This window comes from Paramisgurnus dabryanus, chromosome 22, assembly GCF_030506205.2.
Source record: "Paramisgurnus dabryanus chromosome 22, PD_genome_1.1, whole genome shotgun sequence".
NCBI lineage: Eukaryota > Metazoa > Chordata > Actinopteri > Cypriniformes > Cobitidae > Paramisgurnus > Paramisgurnus dabryanus.
The window spans coordinates 11,587,842-11,611,793 of record NC_133358.1 but is presented as its reverse complement, the minus strand read 5'-3'; the positions used below and the strand labels follow the sequence as shown (position 1 = coordinate 11,611,793).

Sequence of the window (23,952 nt, the reverse complement as noted above, 5' to 3'; positions counted from 1 at the left end):
AAAAGTGAGGGCACATTCATTTAAAAAAAAAAATAATAATAATGAAGCTCACAGATAAGTCATTTGTAAAAAAATGCCACAATAATACGAAAATATATATATATTTTCATGGTGACTTTAACTCTTTCCCCAACATTTGCATGTAAAAACGTGTCCCTGATGAGTTTTAATTGTAATATGTAATATTGTGATTATCCAATTGATGGCTCTAACCCAATTTATAAAAAAAAACTAAAGCAAATTTTCACAAAAATGCAATTATTTCAGCTTTTTTGCAAAAAAAAAAATGAAGAAAAATACCCATATTTACCGAGACCCTGACATTGGAGTAAAAAAATCTATAGTTTAGTTTCATGTGCTCACGTGAAACTTTCATGTGCATTATTTTTTTTAAAGTTTAGTTTCGCGTGCTCGCGTGAAACTATCGCGTGCTCGCATGAAACTATTGCGCGCGCACGTGAAACTTTCGCTTTCACGTGCGCGCGCGATAGTTTCAGGTGAGCATGCGAAACTAAACTTAAAACAAAAATTCTGCACATGAGAGTTTCACGTGAGCACATGAAACTAAACTTTATTTAATTTTTGCTCCATGTCCCCTTAGGGGCTCCGTACATATTTAAGAGTTGGGAAAAAAATAAGATAGGATAAAAGTGTTTTTCCCATTTTGTTTGTTTGTTTATAAGCAGAGGGTCTGTTCTTACATTTGATATATTTGTATGTTTATATATTTTTAGAAGCACATTTTCCTGGAAGGCATTTTATGAACTTGAAAAATGAAAAATGACAAAAATTGCTGGCGGGCAACTTAAAAAAAAAGGCTGGCGGGGAATGAGTTAATGTCAATACGGTTATTCATGTTAGTTCATGGTGCATTAACTAATGTTACAGTTTGACACTTGATTTTATAAATGTATTAGTAAATGCAAAAATGTACATGAACAAATATTAATACAAAAGTAGACGTACTGTTCATTGTAAGTTTATGTTTGCTAATGCATAAACTAATTGTTAATAAATACAACCTTATTGCAAAGTGTTACTGAGAAAGTATTAAATCTGAGGATTAAATTATGGAATTGTAAGAAATTGTATTAAATAATAATAATAAAAAAACATATAAAACATATAAAAAAAAACATTAAATAAAATGCATTGCCCCAATACAAATATGAAAAAAGGTGATTTTTATTGAATTATGTTTTCCTTTTATTGCCATATAGTATGTATTAAAAGTTAATACATATATTGTGATATTATTAAACTTTACATTTATGCATTTGGTGACTTTAGTGTATTCAAAGTGACTTCAGTGCATTCAGAATAAATAAATAAATAAAAAGAATATATATATATATATATATATATATATATATATATATATATATATATATATATATATATATATTAATAATAAATATATTTAATTATATAAATTATACATACATATATATTTATACTTATATTTATACATATATATATATTTGATCAGTACTGTATTGTTCCTGTAGAGCTAAACTACAGAAACTTTGATTGACAATGATAGAAATGTCATAAAAATATTAGACAGAACCACCAGAATTTAAGAAACCCAGGCTTTTAACTTTGTTTGACACCAACATGCAAAAATGTTTCGAAAAACACACACCTTTGATTTCCCTATGTGACAACTTGCCCCATTATAAGACAGGTGTTGAGACAGATAACACATCAGCATACAATAAAAAACAATCATGAATATCAAACAAAGCTGCATGTGTCAATGCAGACAAGAAAGCTGCCTGAATTTTGACGCGCATTAACAAGCGTATTTAGCTGCTAGAGGAACATAAATATAATTACAAATATAATCTGGTTCTCAATCAGTTCCTGTGATCTGCCTTTGAACTTTGGAAGCTAATTGGTCCAGTCAAGCAGTGAACTGTTACAAAAGAATCGGCAACATAATGAGCTGGTTTGACAAAGTGGAACGACAATGCTAATTATTTTGTAACAAAATTACTGCCACAATGTGAGGGGAAAGATCAGGCGTGATTATGAATAACACGCATTAATGCGTCAAAAATGAAATGTTGGAAAATATCTGAGCCGAAGGCAATCTTGGGCAGTGTAATAAAAAAAACATGCAGAAATTGCCAAAGAATAAATCTTACAGGTTCACAGCTACCCAGAATATACTAACACAATAAACTAAAACAATGTCATGGTGTGACAGAATTGTGTTATTTTTTTGCTTAAAAAGTTCCACTGTTATTTTTGGCCTCTGTGAACCTTGAAAGACATCATCGCTTTTAAATGTTATATGCTGCATGTCTTGTGAAAAACAGAAAAGAGAGGAAGCTGGTTGAGATAACTGCTGATTATAACAGTGCCATGTCTCTGGGCTTTTAAGTGAACATAAACAATCCAGAGGAAGCCTTGCTGAAGAGTGAAAACCACATCAGGAAAACTAAGCAGGAACAGAGGTGTGCTAGTTACTGATTAGCCATAAATGGAGACCAGAAGATAAGCAAGGAGCCATGCTAATCTTATTCAATAGAAAGAGACAGGATGAGAACAATGCTGTGGATGGGTTGCTGAAAAAATAAATGTTGTGTTTTGGAGAATTAAAACATTTTTAACCAATTTCAGACAACCATTGTAATGGTGTCCAACCTACTTTTAAGAGTTACTGCATGTTTTGCTAACACTAACACAAACTGGAGCATTTCATGCTGACTTTTAGGGTTCTCATACCGTTTTCATTGTCCGTGTACAAAGAAATAAACCTTGGACCTTTGAGTGTAAATACACAAAGAAGGATGAAAGCGGCTTGCGTACGTATCACACGCTATGATCTTCTTGCTTGGTGACTCGAAACTCGCATGGTCACAGTGCCCACATGCTGCTTTCCATGCACAGGCGGTAAATGGACCCCTGGCATGGTGGTCCGCTCAGTCAACGTACATATGGCGGACAGGGCCGCAACCAACCAGCAGGCGTAAACAAGGCCCCATAATGGTCACTGTGTTCCTGTATCATTCACAGGCGGGCGCTTCAGGCTCTAGTGACGCCCTTGATGAGGGATGAAAAATTCGGTTTGTTGAGGAGTAATGAAGGATGGGGTGGGGGGGGACTTACACAGCTGCTTACAATTTACTCGATTGTGACAAAAACAAATGCTACTGATGGCAACACTTCATCAACTTCACTCCAATTCATGCTTGCAAGCACCAGTACAGCCTTCTGAACATTTTTAAGCCATATTTTGGCATCACGATGCCAATTTTAGCGTAATGGTTTCATAAGGAATCTTTAACATCAGCAGAAATAAAGAAATGGTTCTTTTAAGACCCTTTGACTGAATGGTTCTTTAAGGAACCAAAAATGGTTCTTCTATTACCTTTATGGTAATTGTTAACGCTTCTCATTTACTTTTAATGGGTGACGTCATATGTGACCAGTCATGGAAAGTAGGGACACCAGTCGGATCTGGGGCATTTAGAGTTATTCATAGATAGTTTGTAAGCTTTCCAACGATGTGTAACACATGGAAATCTGATAAGATTTGGAGAAGTTGTGGCCATTTGAATGTAACACATTCAAGAAAGAGAATGCTGAGAAATTTGAGAAAGAAAAAAGTTAACACTTTCCCTTTTCCCTGGCTGGAGAGACAATAGGGCTCATTTACATCTCATTTAGTAAAGCCGTTTTGAGATACAGATGTTCTAGCATCATATGTAGTATTTTATTACAAAAGTCCGAATGACAAAATGCAAAAATAAACAGGACTTTTACCTTTGTGTGGATCACAAGTCAAATCCAGTCTGTTTCAGATGTGTGAATCATCCAATGATCTTTTTGTCCACAAATGCGTATAATCCGTGAAATATAGATATATAGTCTATTGTTTACATCAGATTTTTTACATCGTAACATGTAAGGGTATATCAGATTACACTCCAGTATTTACCTTCCGTTAAACACATGAACCCGCCTTCAAAGTTTGTATTTAAAATAGGGAGGTAGTATAATAGATCATCCAAAAACAGCACTGTCGAAAACGTGAAGTCCTTAAGGGATGTTACCGATCGCTCGCTCGTTGCTCCATCAGCCAATGACTTCATGGAAAATATTGATAGACAAAACATGTAGCCAATTATATAAGGAATACAACGATCTCTGTGTAACTTATGAGTTTGACTTCATGCTGCGCTGCAAGACGTCAAAGTACAGCGAGAGCGAGTCGAAATTAAACTACTCCGTAAGATTTCTTGAAGAGCCCTCGCGGTACTTTGACGTCATCCGACTGCGGCGCCCCATAAAGTCAGTGACGCAGCTGACGTACGATGCGGCTGACTGTTATTTGTTCTGCCCCAGCTTCTTTTATTTTTCTTTTGTTTTGTGCGCCCAAGCTTCATTTACAGTCTGGGGAGACGCACGCTATAAGTTTGAAAAAATTAATAAAACTAAGCAAACATGTCTGAGGAACAGGGGAGCCGCGTCACTACAGTCACGTGACTTCACGCTCAAGCCGGAAGAGAAGACAATGCTGAATAAAGTCGTAATTCTTGCTATTTTTGGACCAAACTGTATTTTCGATGCTTCAACACAATCTTACTGACCCACTGATGTCACATGGACTACTTTGATGATGTTTTTATTACCTTTCTGGACATGGAAACCATACATAGATTTTCAATGAAGGAGACAGAAAGCTCTCGGACTAAATCTAAAGTTAAAACATCTTAAACTGTGTTCCGAAGATGAACGGAGGTCTTCCGAGTTTAGAACGACATAAGGGTGAGTCATTAATGACATTATTTTCAGTTTTGGGCGAACTATCCTTATTCAGTAGTCACGCTGTTCCCTTTGGGGGCGGAGGCGAAAACACAAGCTTATCCAGTATGTAAATATACACACAGACAATGACGCCCCCCGCTGCACGCTAGAATCTCTGGAAAAACAAGCAGATTTCAACCGCAAAATGTACGCTTTTAAATATAAATAAACTGCTATCTCAAACAAGGAGAGGCTTCTTCGTGATCTCAACTAACAGATTCTGCAATAAAACGAAAATCACAAATTTTGAAAAAAAAACCCTTTGTTTCTCATTTTCTCGAAACTTGTGCTGCCGACTTGTGTCCCTGGATTTCGTGACGGGTCACATATGTTGCCGAACTGAATTGTGGATCCGTCAACATCGCGTCACTGCCGTTGCCCCTGGCAGAAGTTGAACATTTCTCAAGTGCCAATGCATGCAAATAACCTAGTGCGAGCCAGCCAGTTACGTTTATGCAAGACCGGAGCATGTGTTGCGGCCACTGTGATTGGCTGTTAGCCATGCTTCAGACAAGCCTTCCGTCAAGCGCTAACGCTTTCGCCCAGTAATGTAGCGTTAGCCTCAAATCAATGACAGAAAACCATTGTGTGATGCTTAAAGAGATACCGTAGTTCACCCATAAATGACATCACAGATCCACTGACTACTTTTCTCCCATAACCACAACATTTTTATCCTTCAAAGTTTCCTCACAAAGAAAGTCACGGAGTTTTGGAACGACAAGAGGATGAGTAACTCTTAAAGTCTTCCAGAAATATGCTACCATAGGCTTTAGTCGTAGATGAATTTCATAAACGTCATTGAGGGTCAAGTAAGCTAAAAAGCAAGCAGTGCCCTCCCTTCCAAAAATAGGAGGGCTAATGGTAGCGTGTTATGAAAATTAATCCAGCCAACCTTTGAGCTGGCTTCCGAATCACTAAAAGCCCCTGTCAAAACGTCAACTCGAATTAACGATCGGTCGTGTCGGGGGTACGTTGGGTTTGGCCGCGGCCCATCTTGCGTTCTCCTCCTCTCTTCCCCGCAGCTTGTTTTAGCACTGCTGGATACATCACCTACATCACCACCTCCTATCACCTGATCCATAATTTCATAAGCGTGTAGAAACGGCTCGGTCCACGTGTCTTGTACGATCAATCAAAACCCTGCACGCGTGCAACCACAGACTGAAAAACACGGACGCATGGTTGTCTAACCTGTAGCACAGCGTGTAATAACACCCCGAAAAATAAGGCAGTAATTGATTTTCTTGACTGTCAGTCTCACCGGTGCGATTCTTTGAATATTGCATCACCGCGTGTCGGCCGGGCAGATTATTTTTATAACCGACCTATTTCCCTCAAGAATTCACTGCTGTCAATTTTTTAAAAAAAATGCCAGAGGTGAGAAAAGGAGAATGGAAAGATAAAAGCAATTTCAACAAAAAAGCCACATAGTAACTAAACAACAATACTGAAAAGAGCATCCTGGGAAATATGCAAATCAAACAAAAACAAATTCGCACAAATGACCAAAAATACACGAGGGTTAGCGAACGCAGCCAACACTTATCTCTCAACGTTCCTGCTGGTTTTCATGCCTCTAAGGGCCTCAGGTGGTAGACACATAAGAGCCGGGCCCCAGGAAAATGTGCTGTCTTTGGGCTGGCGCTGGTAATGTGTTGGGCCGGCGGCCAATTCCAGATTTCCAGTGCCCATAATGGAGAGTGTCAGAGACGAGACAAGCGCTTAGAAAATGGGGTTCAGATGTTCTTTTGAGTGGACACGGGTTTATTGTCGTCAGAGGGACTGAACATCGCCTTTACTAAAGACAAAATTATGCCTATTGTTACATTTCAATTACACAGCATCATCAACAGAGAGTTGATAACAAAGTTCATTTGTTTTTCGCTGTATACTGTGAAGACAGAAGACAAATGGAGATGTGTTTTATTGTGTATTATCTAAATACTTTGTGTTGTAAAGGTTTGATGTTGAGTATACAGTAACTCGGTGTGAAAACCAATCAGATTTTAGAGAAATACCTGTAGATGTACAGTTATGATCAGTGCTGTGGTTGAGCACTTTATTACATGTCATGTAATCTGATGAAGATTAGTTTCACAAATAAATAGGGATGCTCCGAATCCAGGAGTCAGATCTGGATTCGGCCGAATTGACGGGGTTCGGTTTTGGCCGAATCTTAGATTTTTTTCACCGAACCACTGGTAGACGTCACACGACCGTTGATTACGTGAAGGTGTTTACATATGGACCATTTGAATGTATTAGGCTGTGAGAATCTAAAAATGGAACTCGAAAACAAAAAAAAGTTTTGTTTGGCAGTACTTTCACCCAAAAGGTGATTCAAGTCAAGCTACATGTTCAATAGGCTTTATGCCCAGCTCCACTACTTCCTGAACTTCAGCCAGCTCCTTGTTTCCTGTCTGCCATTATTGGACAAACTGATTAATCCAGGTGTGCCTGACCTCAGTAGTCACAACAACAATAATCAGACACACCTGGATTAATCAGTTTGTCCAATAATGGAAGACAGGAAACAAGGAGCTGGCTGAAGTTCAGGAAGTAGTGCAGCTGGGCATAAAGCCTATTTGGAATGCCGATTTGTCTCGTGGTGGCAAGGACCCTAAGCAGGACACAACATCGCCGCTTTTCAAACATTTGCATCTAAAATGAGGATGCGAGTAGGATTCGGTTTCGGCCGAATCATAAACAATGTATTCAATATTTGGCCGAAACCAAAAAATCTGGATTCGGTGCATCCCTACAAATAAATAAAATTAATTTTTTTGATAAAAACTTATTTTTTAATACTATTTTTGGTTATATCATAAGAAATGAATATGGGCCATTTTGACCAGCTTTATGCTGTCGTGAGGTAGTGTTACAAAACAATTTTCTTGTAACCAAGATAAAGTTAAATAATATCCATGATATTATCTATAATAAATAATATTAAATAAATATTTAATAATAATGTAATAAATAAATATTTCTATTAATACACTATGAAAAAATATCAGCCTCTCGGGTAAATATGACCCCCTTTATGCATTCTAGGGTAATTTATTGTGAATTTGCTTATATTTTTACCTTCAGTTGTCATTTTAATTGTAGTTTAATTTTTTAGTTATTTTGCTATTAACTTTTTTTATTAAGGTTTTTATTTTTACAATTTTTTTTTTACTTTTTTTCTATTTGTGTTAGTGTATTTTTTTTACAGTTTTAGTTTTAATTAATTATTTAGTTGCCCCAACTTATTTCAGTTTATTTCTAAAGCAACATTTCATTTACTTTTAGTTCCTTAACTATAATGTACATTTTACTACATTTTAAAAGACACCTATTGTCCGATTCACGTTTTTACATTTCCTTTGCTGTGTAAGTGTGTATTAGTACATGTTAGCGATATGCAAAAGGTACAAACCCCAAAGTAAACGATGACGCGAGTTAGCGTCTCCAACGTAAATCTCTTTTCTTGGACTACAACAAACACACGGATTGTAGGCAACAGTTTACTTGCTGGGATTAGTGATGTAGAGAAGACCGACATTATCACAATTCCTCCCGTTCAGACTCACAGCCTGTAAGTTAACTCCTATTAGCATTAAATTGTGAGCGAATCTTTCAAACATGGTAAGGGGCATCACATTTCCTGCTGACGTCAGGGGTATTCAGGCCAATCGCAACGTACAGATTTGCTGGCCAATCAGGAATACAGAGCCTTTTAGATCAATGAGTTTTGTACAAAATCCATGAGTTTCAGGAAAAGAGGGAAATTTGGAGCTACAAAAATGTATGGTATGTGGAAAACCATGCAAACACATTGTATTATACCAAATACACAAAATAACGTTATTTGTTAGCAATGAAATAGGTGCTCTTTAATTAAACAAAATGCTTTTAATTGTTTTAGTTAACGATAATAACCCTGCCAACAAATCATGCTTCTTTTAGACAAGAAGCAACACTGCTTACTTGATCCATGTGAGAAACAAACTTTGAATCAAAATTCTGAAAGTACTGCTGAGCTATTACACAGGTTAAGTGCGCACAACCTGAAAAATACCTGCCTAGCAACATCATCCCCAATCATTTTACGAACAGGAAACTCAAATGACTGCAAATGTGTCTCGCGCTGTAACAAAAATAACAACATCCCTTTCATTCAGTGCCTACTCTAAGGACCTCCATTTAGTCCGGGGCCCCAAAGAACCTCCATTATCAGACCGGTTCCTTCCGTTCAGGAGCACAAAAGAAACAAACAATCCATACATGATCAATTTAATGCACTGTTATAAAAGCTCTTGACCGTTTACACCAATGACATCTAAGAGCTTTCCCAGAACTTTTACCTCCCCGGACCCCATTTACTTAATTAGACAGTTTGCTAATTTTCCAAGCAGCGATGGTTAGGCTTAATTGAGAGGCTTTTTACAGGGGCCGGCAGCGGGAGGCAGATGCTCACCTCTCCTGTTCTAATCTCATTCTCTCCGTTTCCTCTTCTGTGGCCTGAGTTTCCTCCATCTTGATCTTGCTGGAGCCCTTGCGCCCGATCCTGTCGCCTTGCCTCTCGTCTTTTCGGTTTTTGCCAAACCTGCGAGGGCAGAGACAGAGTGCAGAATAGATTAAGACGGACTTTTAGATTGTTTCCGTTGCTCCGCTTTTCAGGTGGTTATAGAAGTAAACCTTTCTTTATTTTTTCTCTTTTCAATAAGAGAGCAGGAATACCTGGAGGAAATTAAACTGTCAGGATGGTCGGCATGTCAAAAAGACGATGACAACTTTAGATTCAACCAATCACACCCCTTTCAAAAAATAAGGAAAATATTAAAAATAAGCATCTAATCTTTAATAAAAACAGTAATGACGGACATCTTGGACAACTTTACCCTCATGCATATTTTGATGTGCACATATACTGTCAACAATACAGACATTGAGCAGCAGCGTAATAAAAACAGAAACCATTTTTTACACCATTCCAGCATCTATGTCTATATTCATAGCAAGATCTAGTTAATCCATACACAAGTTGTTTGCGGGAGGGACAATTTGGCATCTCCAAGTCACCTCTGGGAGGAAACCGGGGTACCTGGAGCAAACCAACGCTGACACAGGGAGAACATGCAAACTCCACACAAGCCGTTTCTCAATGTCAAGGATACTTCCTTGGCAGGACTAGTCATTAAAAGTCACTTCCTTCAGAGGCTAGGCGAGGCTCCTCTTAAGCATTCGGAGAACACGTTAAATGGAACAGGCTAGCAAGTGCACGTCATTACGTCATTGCGTGATTGAAAGGTGTGCTTTCGGTGCCGCGCGCATAGGATTGTGGGTGATTTCAGCGCGTGAAGAGCGCGAAGGATACAAATTTGCATCCTTTCCTGTATATGGGATATTTCTCAAACGAAGGACTGAGTCCTTGGCTGAAATTTCGAGGATCCTCGACATTGGAACAGTCCTTCGACGGACGTCGAAGACGTAGCATCCTCGAAATTCTAGCTTCCGAGGATCCTTCCTTGACATTGAGGAACAGCTTCAGTTTGGCTACCTGACCTAGCCAGGGCTCAAACCTGGGACCTTCATGCCTTGAGGCAATAGTACTACCCACTAATACACTGTGCCACCCCCAATTCTATTGTATTACTTCAGAAGACAATGAATCAATGTATTTTATTGTGCCTTTGTAATTTTAGATATCCTGTTTGGTAGTGGTGAATGAATAAACAGGAAGTCAATAATAAGGGTTTAAGCGTTTTGTGTACTGTATGTGTGTTATCAGTTAAAGTAATTAACCCCCTAACTTCCTTAAACTTTATCCCCTCCTGATTAAAATCTTAAATGTTGCACTGTCCTGCCTTTGGGCCGGATGTGGTACAGACTGAATTCTCAGTCATTGGAGCTGTACTTCATGTTAAGGGCTTTGTCATTAACACTTGCCCTTTGGGATCCCACTCGCTCTATAATATAGGGATACTGTGATCCTTATAGGCTACTTCCTGCCGTACATGTGTGTGCCAAACCATGTAAAACTTTGGCTTGAGGGAATATGTGGGGAATATGCGTGTCAGTTTTCCAGACTTGTACATGCTGTACGCATCCAATATCACAACAATAGCATAAACGTCGCTGAATATTGCGTGTGCGTCTCATGAATAAAAAATAACTGGGGGCGGTAATCAAATCTTTGATAAAGCAATAACAGAGATTGTATTTATTTGCGGGGCGACAATATGAATTAGTGCCTCCAATAAAAGTAACATTTTCATTGAATGAAAGTAATCATTTACATTGATCAACTTGCTGTCTCGTAACGCTTGCGTTCAGATGTTGTGCGCATGAATATTGATTATGAAAATATCAAACAAAAGCCCCCCCAACAATCAGAGATTGAATCCGATGATACGTAACCTCGAAAGAAACTTAATTCAATTGCTACAGCGTCCTAACCGCCATTCATTACCCAATGTTTATTTACTTAACTCTGTTTCGCCAGAGACCCCAGGCACACAAACTTTCCACTCAGAATTACCACAGAAATAGTTAATGTACATCCACTAGCTTGAACACATTCATGAAATGGGAAAACTTTTTCCATAAATATGATTTTTGTTTTACTGTAGTTTTTCTGTTTCACGTTCTAGTTACATACAGTTAAGGCCAAACTTGCTACTTTAGTCTCTGAGATATTGTACATTACCTGATTAATTAATCAACAAATGGCTTGGATCTAAGTGTAGCAAGTCTCTCGGGCACATGCTAATAACACAACGCCTCAATCTATCACTGCTATCGCTGACAACCTCCCGAACATCTCAAGGACTTCTTCATTAACTCCTCTTAAATAATCCTCATTTTCAGCATCTTGCTCACTCTTTTTCTCTCTCCCCGCAGCCCGTGCCCTCTTTAAAAGTGACACGAGGAGAGATATACCAGGAGGTGGGTGGGATTTCGGAGGCTTGTCTGGAAAATGATCGATCAGACAATTTCCAACTCGAAAGTACACAAACAAGTGAGGTCAAAAGCAATTTTTCTCCTAAGCAATGTGATTATCTTCTAGGCCGAAATGTGAATTCTGTTACCCTTACAGTAAAACTCTTGTGGGAGTCAACATCAATTTGCAGATGAAATGGACCAAGGCTACCGCTGGATTTTATTCATCGCTACAATGCCTGAGGCTTTGGGAATAATTGTTATTAACAAATAGAGAGTGAAACTACAAAGACTCTAATGAGCTGAAAGAATAGATTGCATTTCTTGTGAAATAAGGGCAGAATTACACAATACACTTATTTTAAAAAAAACAATGCATGTTAATGGCAATGGTAAGGTGTCTCTCTACATGAAGTTAGGGTTGGACATGAGTGGCTCCTCCCACTTTTAAAATAGCCAATAGTATGTAGTTTAACTTTGCAGCCTGGAATGTGAAGAGAAGCCGAAGTGCAGAGTGATGTCATAAAAGTGGGATATGGAGACTGTAAGCAAGTTTTGAAAGCTTTTATCTTCTTAAGTTGGATTTTGGAGAACACTAGCTTATAGATATCCTTAAGGCAAACATATTATACTAAAAGCCAAGAACACTTTTTTTAATTTTACCTTTGAAACTTTTGGGGTAGCTTTAGCTTAATACATTTAAGTAGTTTTACAAACATAGCTTACAAAAACAATACTGGTGTGCATCTTGAAACAAAACAATGCCCCTGATATATGTTAAGATATGTTAGTGCCAGACCTTTGTAAATTAAGGCATGGATCAAACATGCATTTTAGTCTGGGACTAGAATAAGCCCTGTCAGGAAAACCACCCCTTAAAGTTAAGCTGTTGCTTTTACACACATGCAGAAGTTGTTTAATCCAAGTCTATGGTCAACAAGGTCCCTAGCTGTGGTTCTGGCTAGAGGGGATACAGCTACAGCCAAATCTCGTGAGATGTAATGTTTAGAGTTAGATTTTGGCAGTAGCTGTATCCATTCTAGCCACAACCCCTACACTGCAAAAAATGACTTTCTTACATAGTATTTTTATATTGTTTTTTTAGTACAAATATCTAAAAATCCTTAAATCAAGACACATTTCTTGATAAGCAAAATGACCTGAGAAAATGAATCTAGTGTTAAAATATAAAATTTAGTGCTTATATGTGAATGTGTGCTTAAAACAAGCAAAATATCTGCCAATGGGGTGAGAAAAAAATCTTGAAATAAGTTTAAACACTAAATTCAAGAACAAAAATTCACCCCATTGGCAGAATACAATATTTATATTATATTATATGAATTATATATTTAATATATTATTATTTGCTTGTTTTAAGCACGAATTCTCTTAAATTGTATATTTTTGTCTAAAAAATAGACTTATTTTCTTAGGTCATTTTGCTTATCAGGAAAACACATCTTGATTTAATACATTTTAGATATTTGCACTAAAAACACGATAAAAATACTATTTAAAAAAGTCATTTTTTGTAGTGTAGCTGTCACTGGGGCCGTACCATTTCAAATCGTACATATTTGCACCTACACTGCAAAAAAAATGATCTTCAAGAAAAAAAATTCTTAGTATTTTTGTCTTGTTTTCAGTAAAAATATCTAAACATTCTTAAGATGCTTTTTCTTGATGAGCAAAACAACCCGAGAAAATAAGTCTAGTTTTTAGACCAAAAATATCAAATGTAAGTGATTTTGTGCATTAAACAAGCAAAAAAATCTTGAACATTTTTCTTAAACACTAAATTCAAGAAAAATCCAAGAAAAATTAGCTTACTGCATTGGCAGATTTTGTTGCTTTTATGCACAAAATCACTTAAATGTGATATTTTTGGTCTAAAAACTAGACTTATTTTCTTAATCTTAATTTAAGAATTTTTAGATATTTATGCTGAAAACAAGACAAAAATACTAAGAATTGTTGTAAGCACCAAATAGTGCACATTGGTACCCCCAATGTATATATATCTGTACATAAATAGTGCATATTATAGGACTTTTTTGACAGGGTACAGATTCAAACTAATTTTATAAAACATACACGGCACACACGATTGGTTAAGTCCTCCACAAAACTCCACTCTGATTGGTTCAGCCAAAACAAATGATTTTAACATTTCCTTCCAGCTTTTCTTCTCTATAGTACAAAATAAATGAACCGACATAATTAAGTGGTAAACAAATCGCAGGACAATAGACATCCATATACACAGAGACAATGTGCTTTGTCTGTGTATTCTCCAGTTGAATGAGCTTCAATCAATGCTATTGGTTTTGGCTGGGCTATGTGTTGGCTCAGTGGCCGCAGAGCTCACAGTGAGGCGAGGGCTTCGGCAGGTCAAAATGAATGTCACCAGTAATAACCAACGTCTGATGGAGATGAATTTGGACTTGGCAGGAACTAAACAGTCTATTTGTCTGGAAGTTTTAATGCGGTTTGCCAGGTCCCCTGGGGATCAGTTTCCTACACTTGTTACAGATACCACCTGATCGCATGATGGACATTCAGAGTAACTGAGACTAAAATATTAAATTAAATGTATTATTAGTAAAAATGACTAAACCCCAAAATATTCAACTTTAATACATACAGTAAATCGTCCTGCAGGATAGAAGATAGTGTAAAGTAAGCACATCTGTTCAGGTGGCCCTCTGTATGCCAATCACACACACACTGCCACTGACTTCATCATAAAGTGTGGTCTTCAGTTTCAGAGCACAAAAGTACAGTTTAATGGGCCATCACTAAGCATCTCTCCCCTCTGCTCCTCTGACAGCCATGAGTAATGAGCACCTAAACACCTGCCGGCTTCAAAACAAAAGCGTGTGGATGGGTGGTGTAGCGGTGAGCTGGTGAGGAACGCTCATCCTCGCATGCACAATCACAAATACACACACTAGCCCGCCAGAAAAATACTCAGTTATACATGTTATCTCACACACACATTTGTTTTACAGCATGGAAAGGACCTGACTATATTTGCTATGTTTGGAATACCATCCTACTATTTTTGCATTATGCATACTATGCACAATATACACTTTGCAATATGCACTGAGACTGTCCTCCAAAATATAACGACCTTATAGGTCGTTTGTGCAAGCACCTCATTACAATGTAAAGTGACGTATTAAGGGATTAGTGTCCTCTAGCAGCAGTAGCTTTTACGACCTGTTGTTACGTTTTAAGGTTTTTGCCTTATACATCAGATTAATTTTATACATTTTTATAAATGTAGAAATGGTTTCATAAACATTTATGGTTTTAAAGATATTTTGGAGCATCTAGCCCCACCCTCACCCTTATCCTAAACCCAACCACTTCTCAACCATATAAACACAACACGCAAATAAAAGAACAGTCAGGTATTTATTGCATTAACAGTATAAAAGTATTACAAACCATTTGCGTTGCAAAGGTTGAGAACTGAAGCCATACGATTACTTTATATAAAGAAAGCACAGTCAGATCTCATTCAAACTTAAACCAGAATGATGTAGTCGGTCACAAGTAGGGTGACCATACGTGCCATTTTTCCCGGACGCATCCCGTCCAGGATTTCGGTGCGTCTTCCGGAAGTCGTATTTGTTGACCGCATACGCCATTCAGTTAAAAACATAAGATATACAATCGTAGTTTCATTCTTACCTTAAAATGTAACGGCTGCTTTTCTGTAATAATAATAATAGTCCTCTATGACGTATGCGGTCGACAAATACGACTTCCGGAAGACGAATACAAAATCCTGGACGGGATGCGTCCGGGAAGAATGGCACGTATGGTCACCCTAGTCACAAGAGCCAATAGCACTTCAGATTCTTAGCTAACGCAATGATGCAATCTGTCACGAGGCACACGAGAGCCAATGCCTTTTCACAATCATAAATGACGTAGCATCGCTTCTTGTGGCCGCAGTTTTTGAATCAGTCTACACCGGATCTGATATTTACAGCGGATTGTCATCACTTTTGCATCTTTTCTTTAAATGAATCGATCGTTTGACCTCGGTACACTTGGAATATTTTAAGCATATTTTTAAGTATACTGTGTTTATATCATATAATAAATAAATGGGTACGTTATTTGCCCTAAATAGTGTAATGTATAATAAAATACAATTAATCCTGGCCGTTTAAATTGAAAATCTTATCCCAGTACATGTCATCATAGCAAAATGATACCAGAAAAAAATATAATTTTATACCCTAACATATTAAGTTTCACCTGCTGCTGTAGATGCGCTAATTTAGTAAATGTAACTATTGGTCGTATTTGGTGAAATGGACAAACGGCCAAAGCCGGTCGTATGGGTTGGAGGATATGTCGTATGCACTATGCATGCACGACTGACCTAAAACATTTGCCAAAATACTGTATGCAGGCTGTCTGAAATCACATACATACTTGAGTAGGTATTTATTTTGATAAAGTTAATACATAAAGCAACACTAAAGACTTATTGCTCTTTGCTCCCCCTACAGGTTAGAAGCGTACTTGTTCATTACCACTGTTGTAAATACTGCAGCATAGCTGGCTCTGATTGGATTGTAGGTTTGCCGTAAAGCAAGTTTTTGTAGTTTTCACTCGAACTACAGGACCACTACCCGACGGTTGGAAACTTCTTTAGTGCGGTTTTGGCCGATAGAGGGCTGCAAAGCGAATGTGAAAGTGCCGTTCACCCTGTTTCGAGTGAATGAACCACTGAAACTTTTTTGAAAACGTTATTTTAAGGTAAAAAAACTCTTTGGTGTTGCTTTAACAAAGTCAAACAATATGTTCTGTATAGTAAGAATTTGTGCAGTCATGTGACATGTCAGCGACAGTTGAGTCATGTCATATCCATTCACAAATCCTCTCTCATAGCCTTATGGGATTGTAAAGTGTCCACTGAATGCACAATTCAGACATCAGCCTACTTTATGCATACTCTTTCATGAATACTTTGAAGTAAGGAAGTATGCTGTTTTGGAGACATGGGATTATGCAATGTGGGCACACGAGAAAAATAAGAAATCCCAAAATGCAGTGCACCTAACTTAGCAAACTTTATTTCCGAGATGATCAGTGGGCCAACCTTTTACCATTTTAAATGTAACAATGAGATGTTCCATACTGCTAAAAGAAACATTTATTGTTGCAAACCGCCACTGTTCTACAAACTATTAAAATAAAACAATAGTACCCTGCTAAAAAAACAGATGATTTGCTGGTCAACCACACTGATCTCCAGTGTCTAGTTGGTTTCCCAGCCTTGCCCAATTAGTGTTACAGTAGCTGGTTTATTATCCAAGTACTCAAAACTCACAGACCAGTTTAAGCTGGGTATGGCATTAGACTGTTGCTACACGGATATGCCAATTTTCCATTCCCAGTATTCCACCACTATATACTATCAGTTTTCCTGAGGTAAGTTATCCCAATGTAGGCTTTCCAATTTAGATTTCTCTCTGAAAACATTAGAAAAACATCCCATACACACAAACGCACCTCAATTACACCTTCACAAACAGAATCACAGATTTTATTCAGCGAAGGCCTTGCGTAGAAAGAACCATAGCCGTCAAGGTAGAAAGCAATTGAGTTTTAATGCTGAACAAAACGTCGGCTTACCCAAAGGACTATGCCATTATATTCAACAGCCCACATCTATACAGCTGAATAATACCATCTCCTCAATCACCCCTTCATCTCTGTCACCAGCACTGTCAAAGCTAACATTTCTCCACACAAAGCAATGCATTACAATGGCCTGTTTACACTACGGAGACGTGACACGGGACGCCTGCGTCTGGAGCAATCGTAGCACAAAACGTTTTATGTATCACATTCTCAACCGAATGTGCTATGTGATGAAATGACTTTTATGTTGTCAGTCTCAAAAGCTGAAGGGTTGTAACCTTTGGGAAAGCAAATTTCTGACACAAATATGCGGTAAACGGCTGTAAAATCACTTTTAGTGGCATACCCAGGGTTCAAAATTTACCCCAAATGAAAAAAAATATATATCTTGTGTTTGTTTTAACATGCACACACTGATCTTTATCTGGCAGCCATGAAGTCACTCTGCTGACTTATACCAAAAGAGTAACTGAAATATTTATGATGAATTATTTAATGTGAGACATTATTGACCTTTGACCTCACGTCCATCACCGTTCATTTTTAAACCTGGTTTATATTCTTTGTTTCGAGTGCAATACCTTAGACATATTGATTTACAGACCAGTAATGTACCATATGGCTCCAAAGGATAAACATTAGTGTGTCAACAGAGTTTAACCCCATACATATAGACGGACAGAGAAGCCCAGACACACTAAAGACCAAGATATCTGTCTGTTACATTAAAGCCTACTTAGAGACATTAAGATTTAAAATGAATGAAACTGATGGTGATGCTTACGATCAAGATACACCACACAAGTCTTTTCCTTATTAGCTTGGTCCTACAGAAGATGCCCAAGGCCATTAAATAGCCAAAGAGGAGCCGTGTTAGCTGAAATGGACTTGCAGGGTCAGACGAATTGGAGTCTGGAGTTCAAATAAGACAGGGAGATTTTCTTTATAGTCACAACAAAGCTGCGATTAAGAAAATTAAGAGAGTTCAAGGCTATCAACAGCACAGACTCCTCTATAAACCTGAATGCTTGGGGTAAGTCAACATAAAATGAAAACTAACCCCATTATATTTGCAATAGTCAATAATTACATTTACTGTACATTTATGCATTTGGCATATGCAAAGTGACTTACAGTAATTTAAGCTACATATGTCTTCAACATTATGTGTGTTGCATGGGTTCAATGCTCTATCAATTAAAGGGGGGGGGGGGTCAACAGTATTTCATGCATTCTGACTTATTAAGGGGTAAGCCATACGTATCACTTCTATTTATGGGCACACCCACACGTCAATCAGCGGGAGAGCCATAACCGAGGACGCCAAGTTACAGGCATCACTTTACGCGACAGCTTTCTTTTTTTATTAAGACTCAACAATGGCAGTAAAGAAGAAGTGTGTTTGGATGTAAGGAGAAGAAAGCCAGCCTTATGGAAACAATGGATAAACTTTGTTTATCCGGGGTAGCAGCTGAGTTTTACTTGTGTGTTTGTTTAATGCTGGATTTGAATGAAAAGTCCCAACTGGGTCACGAGTTGCATGCCGTAAAGTAAAGGGTGATTTATAGTCATGCGTACGTTCTACGCCGTAGCTCTGCGTAGCCTGATGCGCACCTTGCAAAATTTTTTACAGCGCGTCAGTTCTACGCGGACCACAAGCGCTGTGATTGGTCCACCAGAACCCCTCCCGTCAGGTAAAAAAAAACTGCGTCATAGGTATTTCCGTTTGTGACAGTGAAAACAAAGATGAGCCAAATTGAGGAGTGATTTAACTCAAACTGCATCAAAAGTCGCTGTTTATTTACTTCCATCATTGCTGATCTTCTCAAATCATACACAACAAGTTGCTGTTGCTTCTTCGTTTGTGGGTTAACTTGCCAAGCTTCTTCTTCTCTGACGGTCGCGCTGCTACTGTGGTTACACGCGTGGATACTGCCCACCAGCGGTCGCGCATGTGTTTGCACGTCGACGCGGACGACGACGCAAAAGTATACATGAAAACCGACGCGGAACCTACGCCGTCGCTGCTACGCCGTAGGACCTACGCACGACTATAACGAGTCCTTAAAGCAACACTATGTAGTTTTTTTACCTTTAAATAATGTCTCTAAAATTATTTCAGTGATAGAACAACTTTTAACTGGACAAATTGTACTGTTGCTGCAACCTGAGCAGCCTCCTAGCTGCTACAAGCACACTCTGAAAGTGGCGGTGGAGGGTAAAGCACACAGCCCCGCCCCTCCCCCTGCCTGCAGAAGAGTGTCTGATACCAGGCACTGTTGCGCTTTTCAACCACATGGGGGAGCTGTAAGTCATTTTTACATGGAAACTACATAGTGTTGCTTTAAGACTTCTGTGTTATGTTGGAAATAGGCACAAACACTTCAAAAATTCTTCACTTCATGAGAAAAACGACCCAAGAAAATAAGTCTAGTTTTTAGACCAAAAATATCAAATTTAAGTGATTTTGCAAAAAAATCTTGAAATTTTGTTAAACACTAAATTTACATTTTTGCACATTTGTTTTGCTTGTTTTATGCACAAAATCACTTAAATTTGATATTTTTGGTTTAAAAACTAGACTTATTTTCTTGGGTCATTTTGCTCATCAAGAAAAAGCATTTTAATTTAAGAATTTTTAGATATTTGTACTGAAAACATGACAAAAATACTTTGCAGTGTATAAACGACACAAACATGTAGTGAATCATAAGTTATCCAGTCAGTGTTGTAAAAAGTGTTGACTCGTGAGTCAAAACTCCTCCTTTCGAAATTTTTCATATTTTATCGGAAAGAATCAGTAAAGCTAATCTGTCTTTTATAAATCTGATAAAACGAAAGACTCTTTGGAGATATGAAGGATGTAATACTACTCTATAGGTACTCCAGACTAACATCAGCTACGCAGAAACAGCGGGTGTTATTGATGCTTTAAGCTTTGCTATGCTATGGTTATTATTTAAAAAACAAAATTATTTCACAAAATCACCCTACATTTTTTTGTTGCAGTTTTTAATTGCCTGTTCCTGTACACTTTTTTTGTAAATGTAATTTTAACTTAAAGTAAGTGTCCATTATGCCTTACAATTTTTAGTTAATTCAACTTTAAAATATTTGTTGACTTTTTTTACTAATATTTTACTAATAAATACTAATATTTTTAAGTTAAATTTTTAACTAAAAATTTTAGGACAGCTCAGTGGTAGAGCATTGTAAAGAAACATGTGATAAAATGAAATGCTCTGTAAGTCATATTGGGGGAAAAAATCTAATAAAATGCATAAATGTAAAAATATATATTGTTATCTGGATTATAACCAGCATGGGGTCTAGGGTGGTCCTTATTTTTCAACTTTTAAAAGTTCATGCTCTTATCCCACCAATATGTTTGAATAAATAAATAAACAAATTGGGCAAAATGTTTTCAATATTAATTAATATTTAGAGGTTGCTCAAGACCTTTGAAGTTTAACACATTTGCATATTATGGATACTTTTTGCTAGCATGTATTGTTTTTTAATAATACATACTTATGGCAGCAATTGACTTTGACCATGCAATTAAAACTCCCGTTTTAGATGTGATATGTCTTTTAAAGCAAGAAAGCTTCAATGTGAATGAAGCACAATAGACAATATACACCAAGACAATGGCTGAAGTAACATGAAGCCCGCTATATGGTTACTTGGATCAGAAGAGACTGAAATAACTGGAACAAGTTATTTCAAAGTTACCCTCCAAAAAGCAAGTTTTATGTGTGTTGTGCATTTTTAAATGGTACAGTTTTTGCAAAAATATGTGATTTTGAAAATATTCAAAGGCTTTGAGCAATCTCTAGATATTGTAGGAACAATTACAACACATTTAGGGGGTGAGAGTTAAACATTTAAAAATATATATATTTTACCAATAATAAGGACCACCCTAATGGGGTCCTTACAGTGCCTGCAATAGTACCTTAAAAAACGCATATTGTATTCAAAAAGTTTGTTAATAATAATAAATGTCACTGACATATGCTTTTTCATACAGAAAAAAATAAAAATATGGACTTTTGGCATCTGGAAACTGCACTGACTTTCGTTTTTCTTTGCAGCATTTTAAATTTAGTTTCACTGCATAAGCCTGAGCTGTACTGCTCCTAAGGCAAGGCCCCAGTCAGCCACATGTAATTTTAATATCTTCTTGTTCAGCTAGGTAAGACAGAGAAATCTGGATCTGTTAGTTCTTTATGTTCCTCTTCTGTGCTACTGGAGTATCGAGGTCATTCACTCAAGGGTAGAGGGAGGCTGAAATCACAGCCTGTACTGAAAGATTCCTGGTAATATCTAATTAAAAGAGAAAGAGACAAAGCGAATAAGAAAAAGTGCAGTGGTATCAAGTGCATCTCCAGTTTTTCCCAGCCTTTAGTACTTAGCCTATGTTAATGGGGACATCATTATTATATGCCCGAGTCACTACACCATCACTGTTACCCTGGCGACAAGCTCTGTTGTTTATACCGATGTTATGTGCCAAAGCCCGGCGATTAAACCCGTCCCTATGGACCTCATTATACCTGACCTCTAATGCCACACTGCCACGCTTCCGTTGTCAAACCCAGCTTTGGAAAAGGTGCGAAAAAGCCCTTTCAAAGACAAATTAAGATATTCCAGGCTGTCCTGAAACCTATACAAAGGCTTGGATCCTAATAAAAGATGTAATTTGCTAAAAGTGTTGAAACCGGTGTCTGTGACTCCGTATTTCTGGGGTCTGAATGAGACCAACAAAATGGCAAATGAAAATCTTGGCACACATGGATACGGTACACATCCACCAAACTGTGAGTGCATTTTATGAATATATTCATAGCAATGCTGCAGAAATCCTAAGGGAGACCGCATGGAGACATTTCACACAATTGCTATGTTTGTGTGTACATTTATGTGTACACCATAAATATATGCAGCCTAAAGGCTAAAAAAAAGTAGCAAAATTGAAAATGCATTGGTCAAAACACTGCTAATTAATTCATGCAAACGGACTAGATTTGCATTTCCTGAAGGAAACACCGGGGTCTGCATGGAAATGTCTGAGCAGAGCTGCTTTAAACTCATTGTTATGACACTCAATATGCATTATGAATATACATTACTGTTCAGTTTAAGGTCACTTACTCACTCTTTATTCATATTTTTCACATTTTGGAATAATAGTAAACTCTTTAAAAATGGAATAACATAAATGTAGGTATGGAAATGATGTTGTGAAAAACAAATCCAAAATCAACATATTACAGCCACAGTATTTAAGGGACACTCCACTTTTTAAAAAAATAGGCAAATTTTCCAGCTCCCCTAGAGTTGATTTTTACTGTTTTGGAATCCATTCAGCCAATATTCGGGTCTGGCAGTACCACTTTTAGCATAGCTTAGCATAATCAATTAAATCTGATTAGACCATTAGCATCACGCTCAAAAATGACCAAAGAGTTTTGATATTTTTCCTATTTAAAACTTGACTTCTGTAGTTACATTGTGTACTAAGACCGACAGAAAATTAAAAGTTGCAATTTTCTCAGTTATGGCTAGGAACTATACTCTCTTTCTGGCGTAATAATCAAACATTTTGCTGCCGTAACATGACTGCAGAAGGCGCAATGATATTACGTAGTGCCTGAAAATAGTCTATTGAAAGTAACCACTGCAAAAAATTATTTTCAAGAAAAAAAATTCTTAGTATTTTTGTGTTGTTATCAGTAAAAAGTAACTACAAATTCTTAAATTAAGATGTATTTTCTTGATGAGCAAAACAACCCAAGAAAATAAGTCTAGTTTTTAGACAAAAAAATATCAAATTTAAGTAATTTTGTGCATAAAACAAGCAAAAAAAAAATCTACCAATGGGGTAAGCAAATTTTTCTAGATTTTTTTCTTGAATTTAATGTTTAAGAAAATGTTTTACGATTTTTTGTTTACCCCATTGGCAGATTTTTTTGCTTGTTTTATGCACAAAATAACTTAAATTTGATATTTTTGGTCTAAAAACTAGACTTATTTTCTTGGGAATTTTTTTTTTCTTAACTCTTTCACCGCCAGCGTTTTAAAAAAAAGTTGCCAGCCAGCTCCAGCATTTTTCATAATTTTCACCAAAGTTTAATGCCTTCCAGAAAATGTTCTTCTTTAAATATATAAACATACAATATACCAAATGAAAGAACAGACCCTCTGCTTTCAAACAAAAAAAAACGTTTCACCCTACCTTCAATGGTTCTTTTGAAATCAGCTTTTGAATATGGGTAGGTTTCTGCAAAAACACCACATTTTGAGCAAAAAGCAGAGATAATTCCATTTTTGTGACGGACTTTTCATAGAGATCCCATTCAGAGCGATCTTTAAAACAGACACGGACATGCAGCAGCTTGCCATATGGCAATACTTCCGGGTTTAAAAAGTTGCATAAGGCCACCTGGTGGATAATAGCGTTATTGCGGAAAGACGGAAAATCTCGTCATTGGCGGGAAGCGTTTTCTCTTGATTGACGAGATA

The 23,952-nt window shown here is 37.2% G+C and overlaps 1 protein-coding gene across 3 annotated transcripts in view; it reads right to left on the bottom strand.

Annotated features, from left to right (window-relative positions):
• Positions 1-23,952, bottom strand: part of pard3aa (par-3 family cell polarity regulator alpha, a) — a 556,247-nt gene that overhangs the window by 113,552 nt on the left and 418,743 nt on the right. For all 3 annotated transcript variants that reach the window (XM_073813113.1, XM_065294770.2, XM_073813112.1), the window contains one exon: positions 9,284-9,412. In XM_073813113.1, coding sequence (XP_073669214.1) covers positions 9,284-9,412 — 129 coding nt within the window. The remainder of the gene's footprint in view (positions 1-9,283; positions 9,413-23,952) is intronic.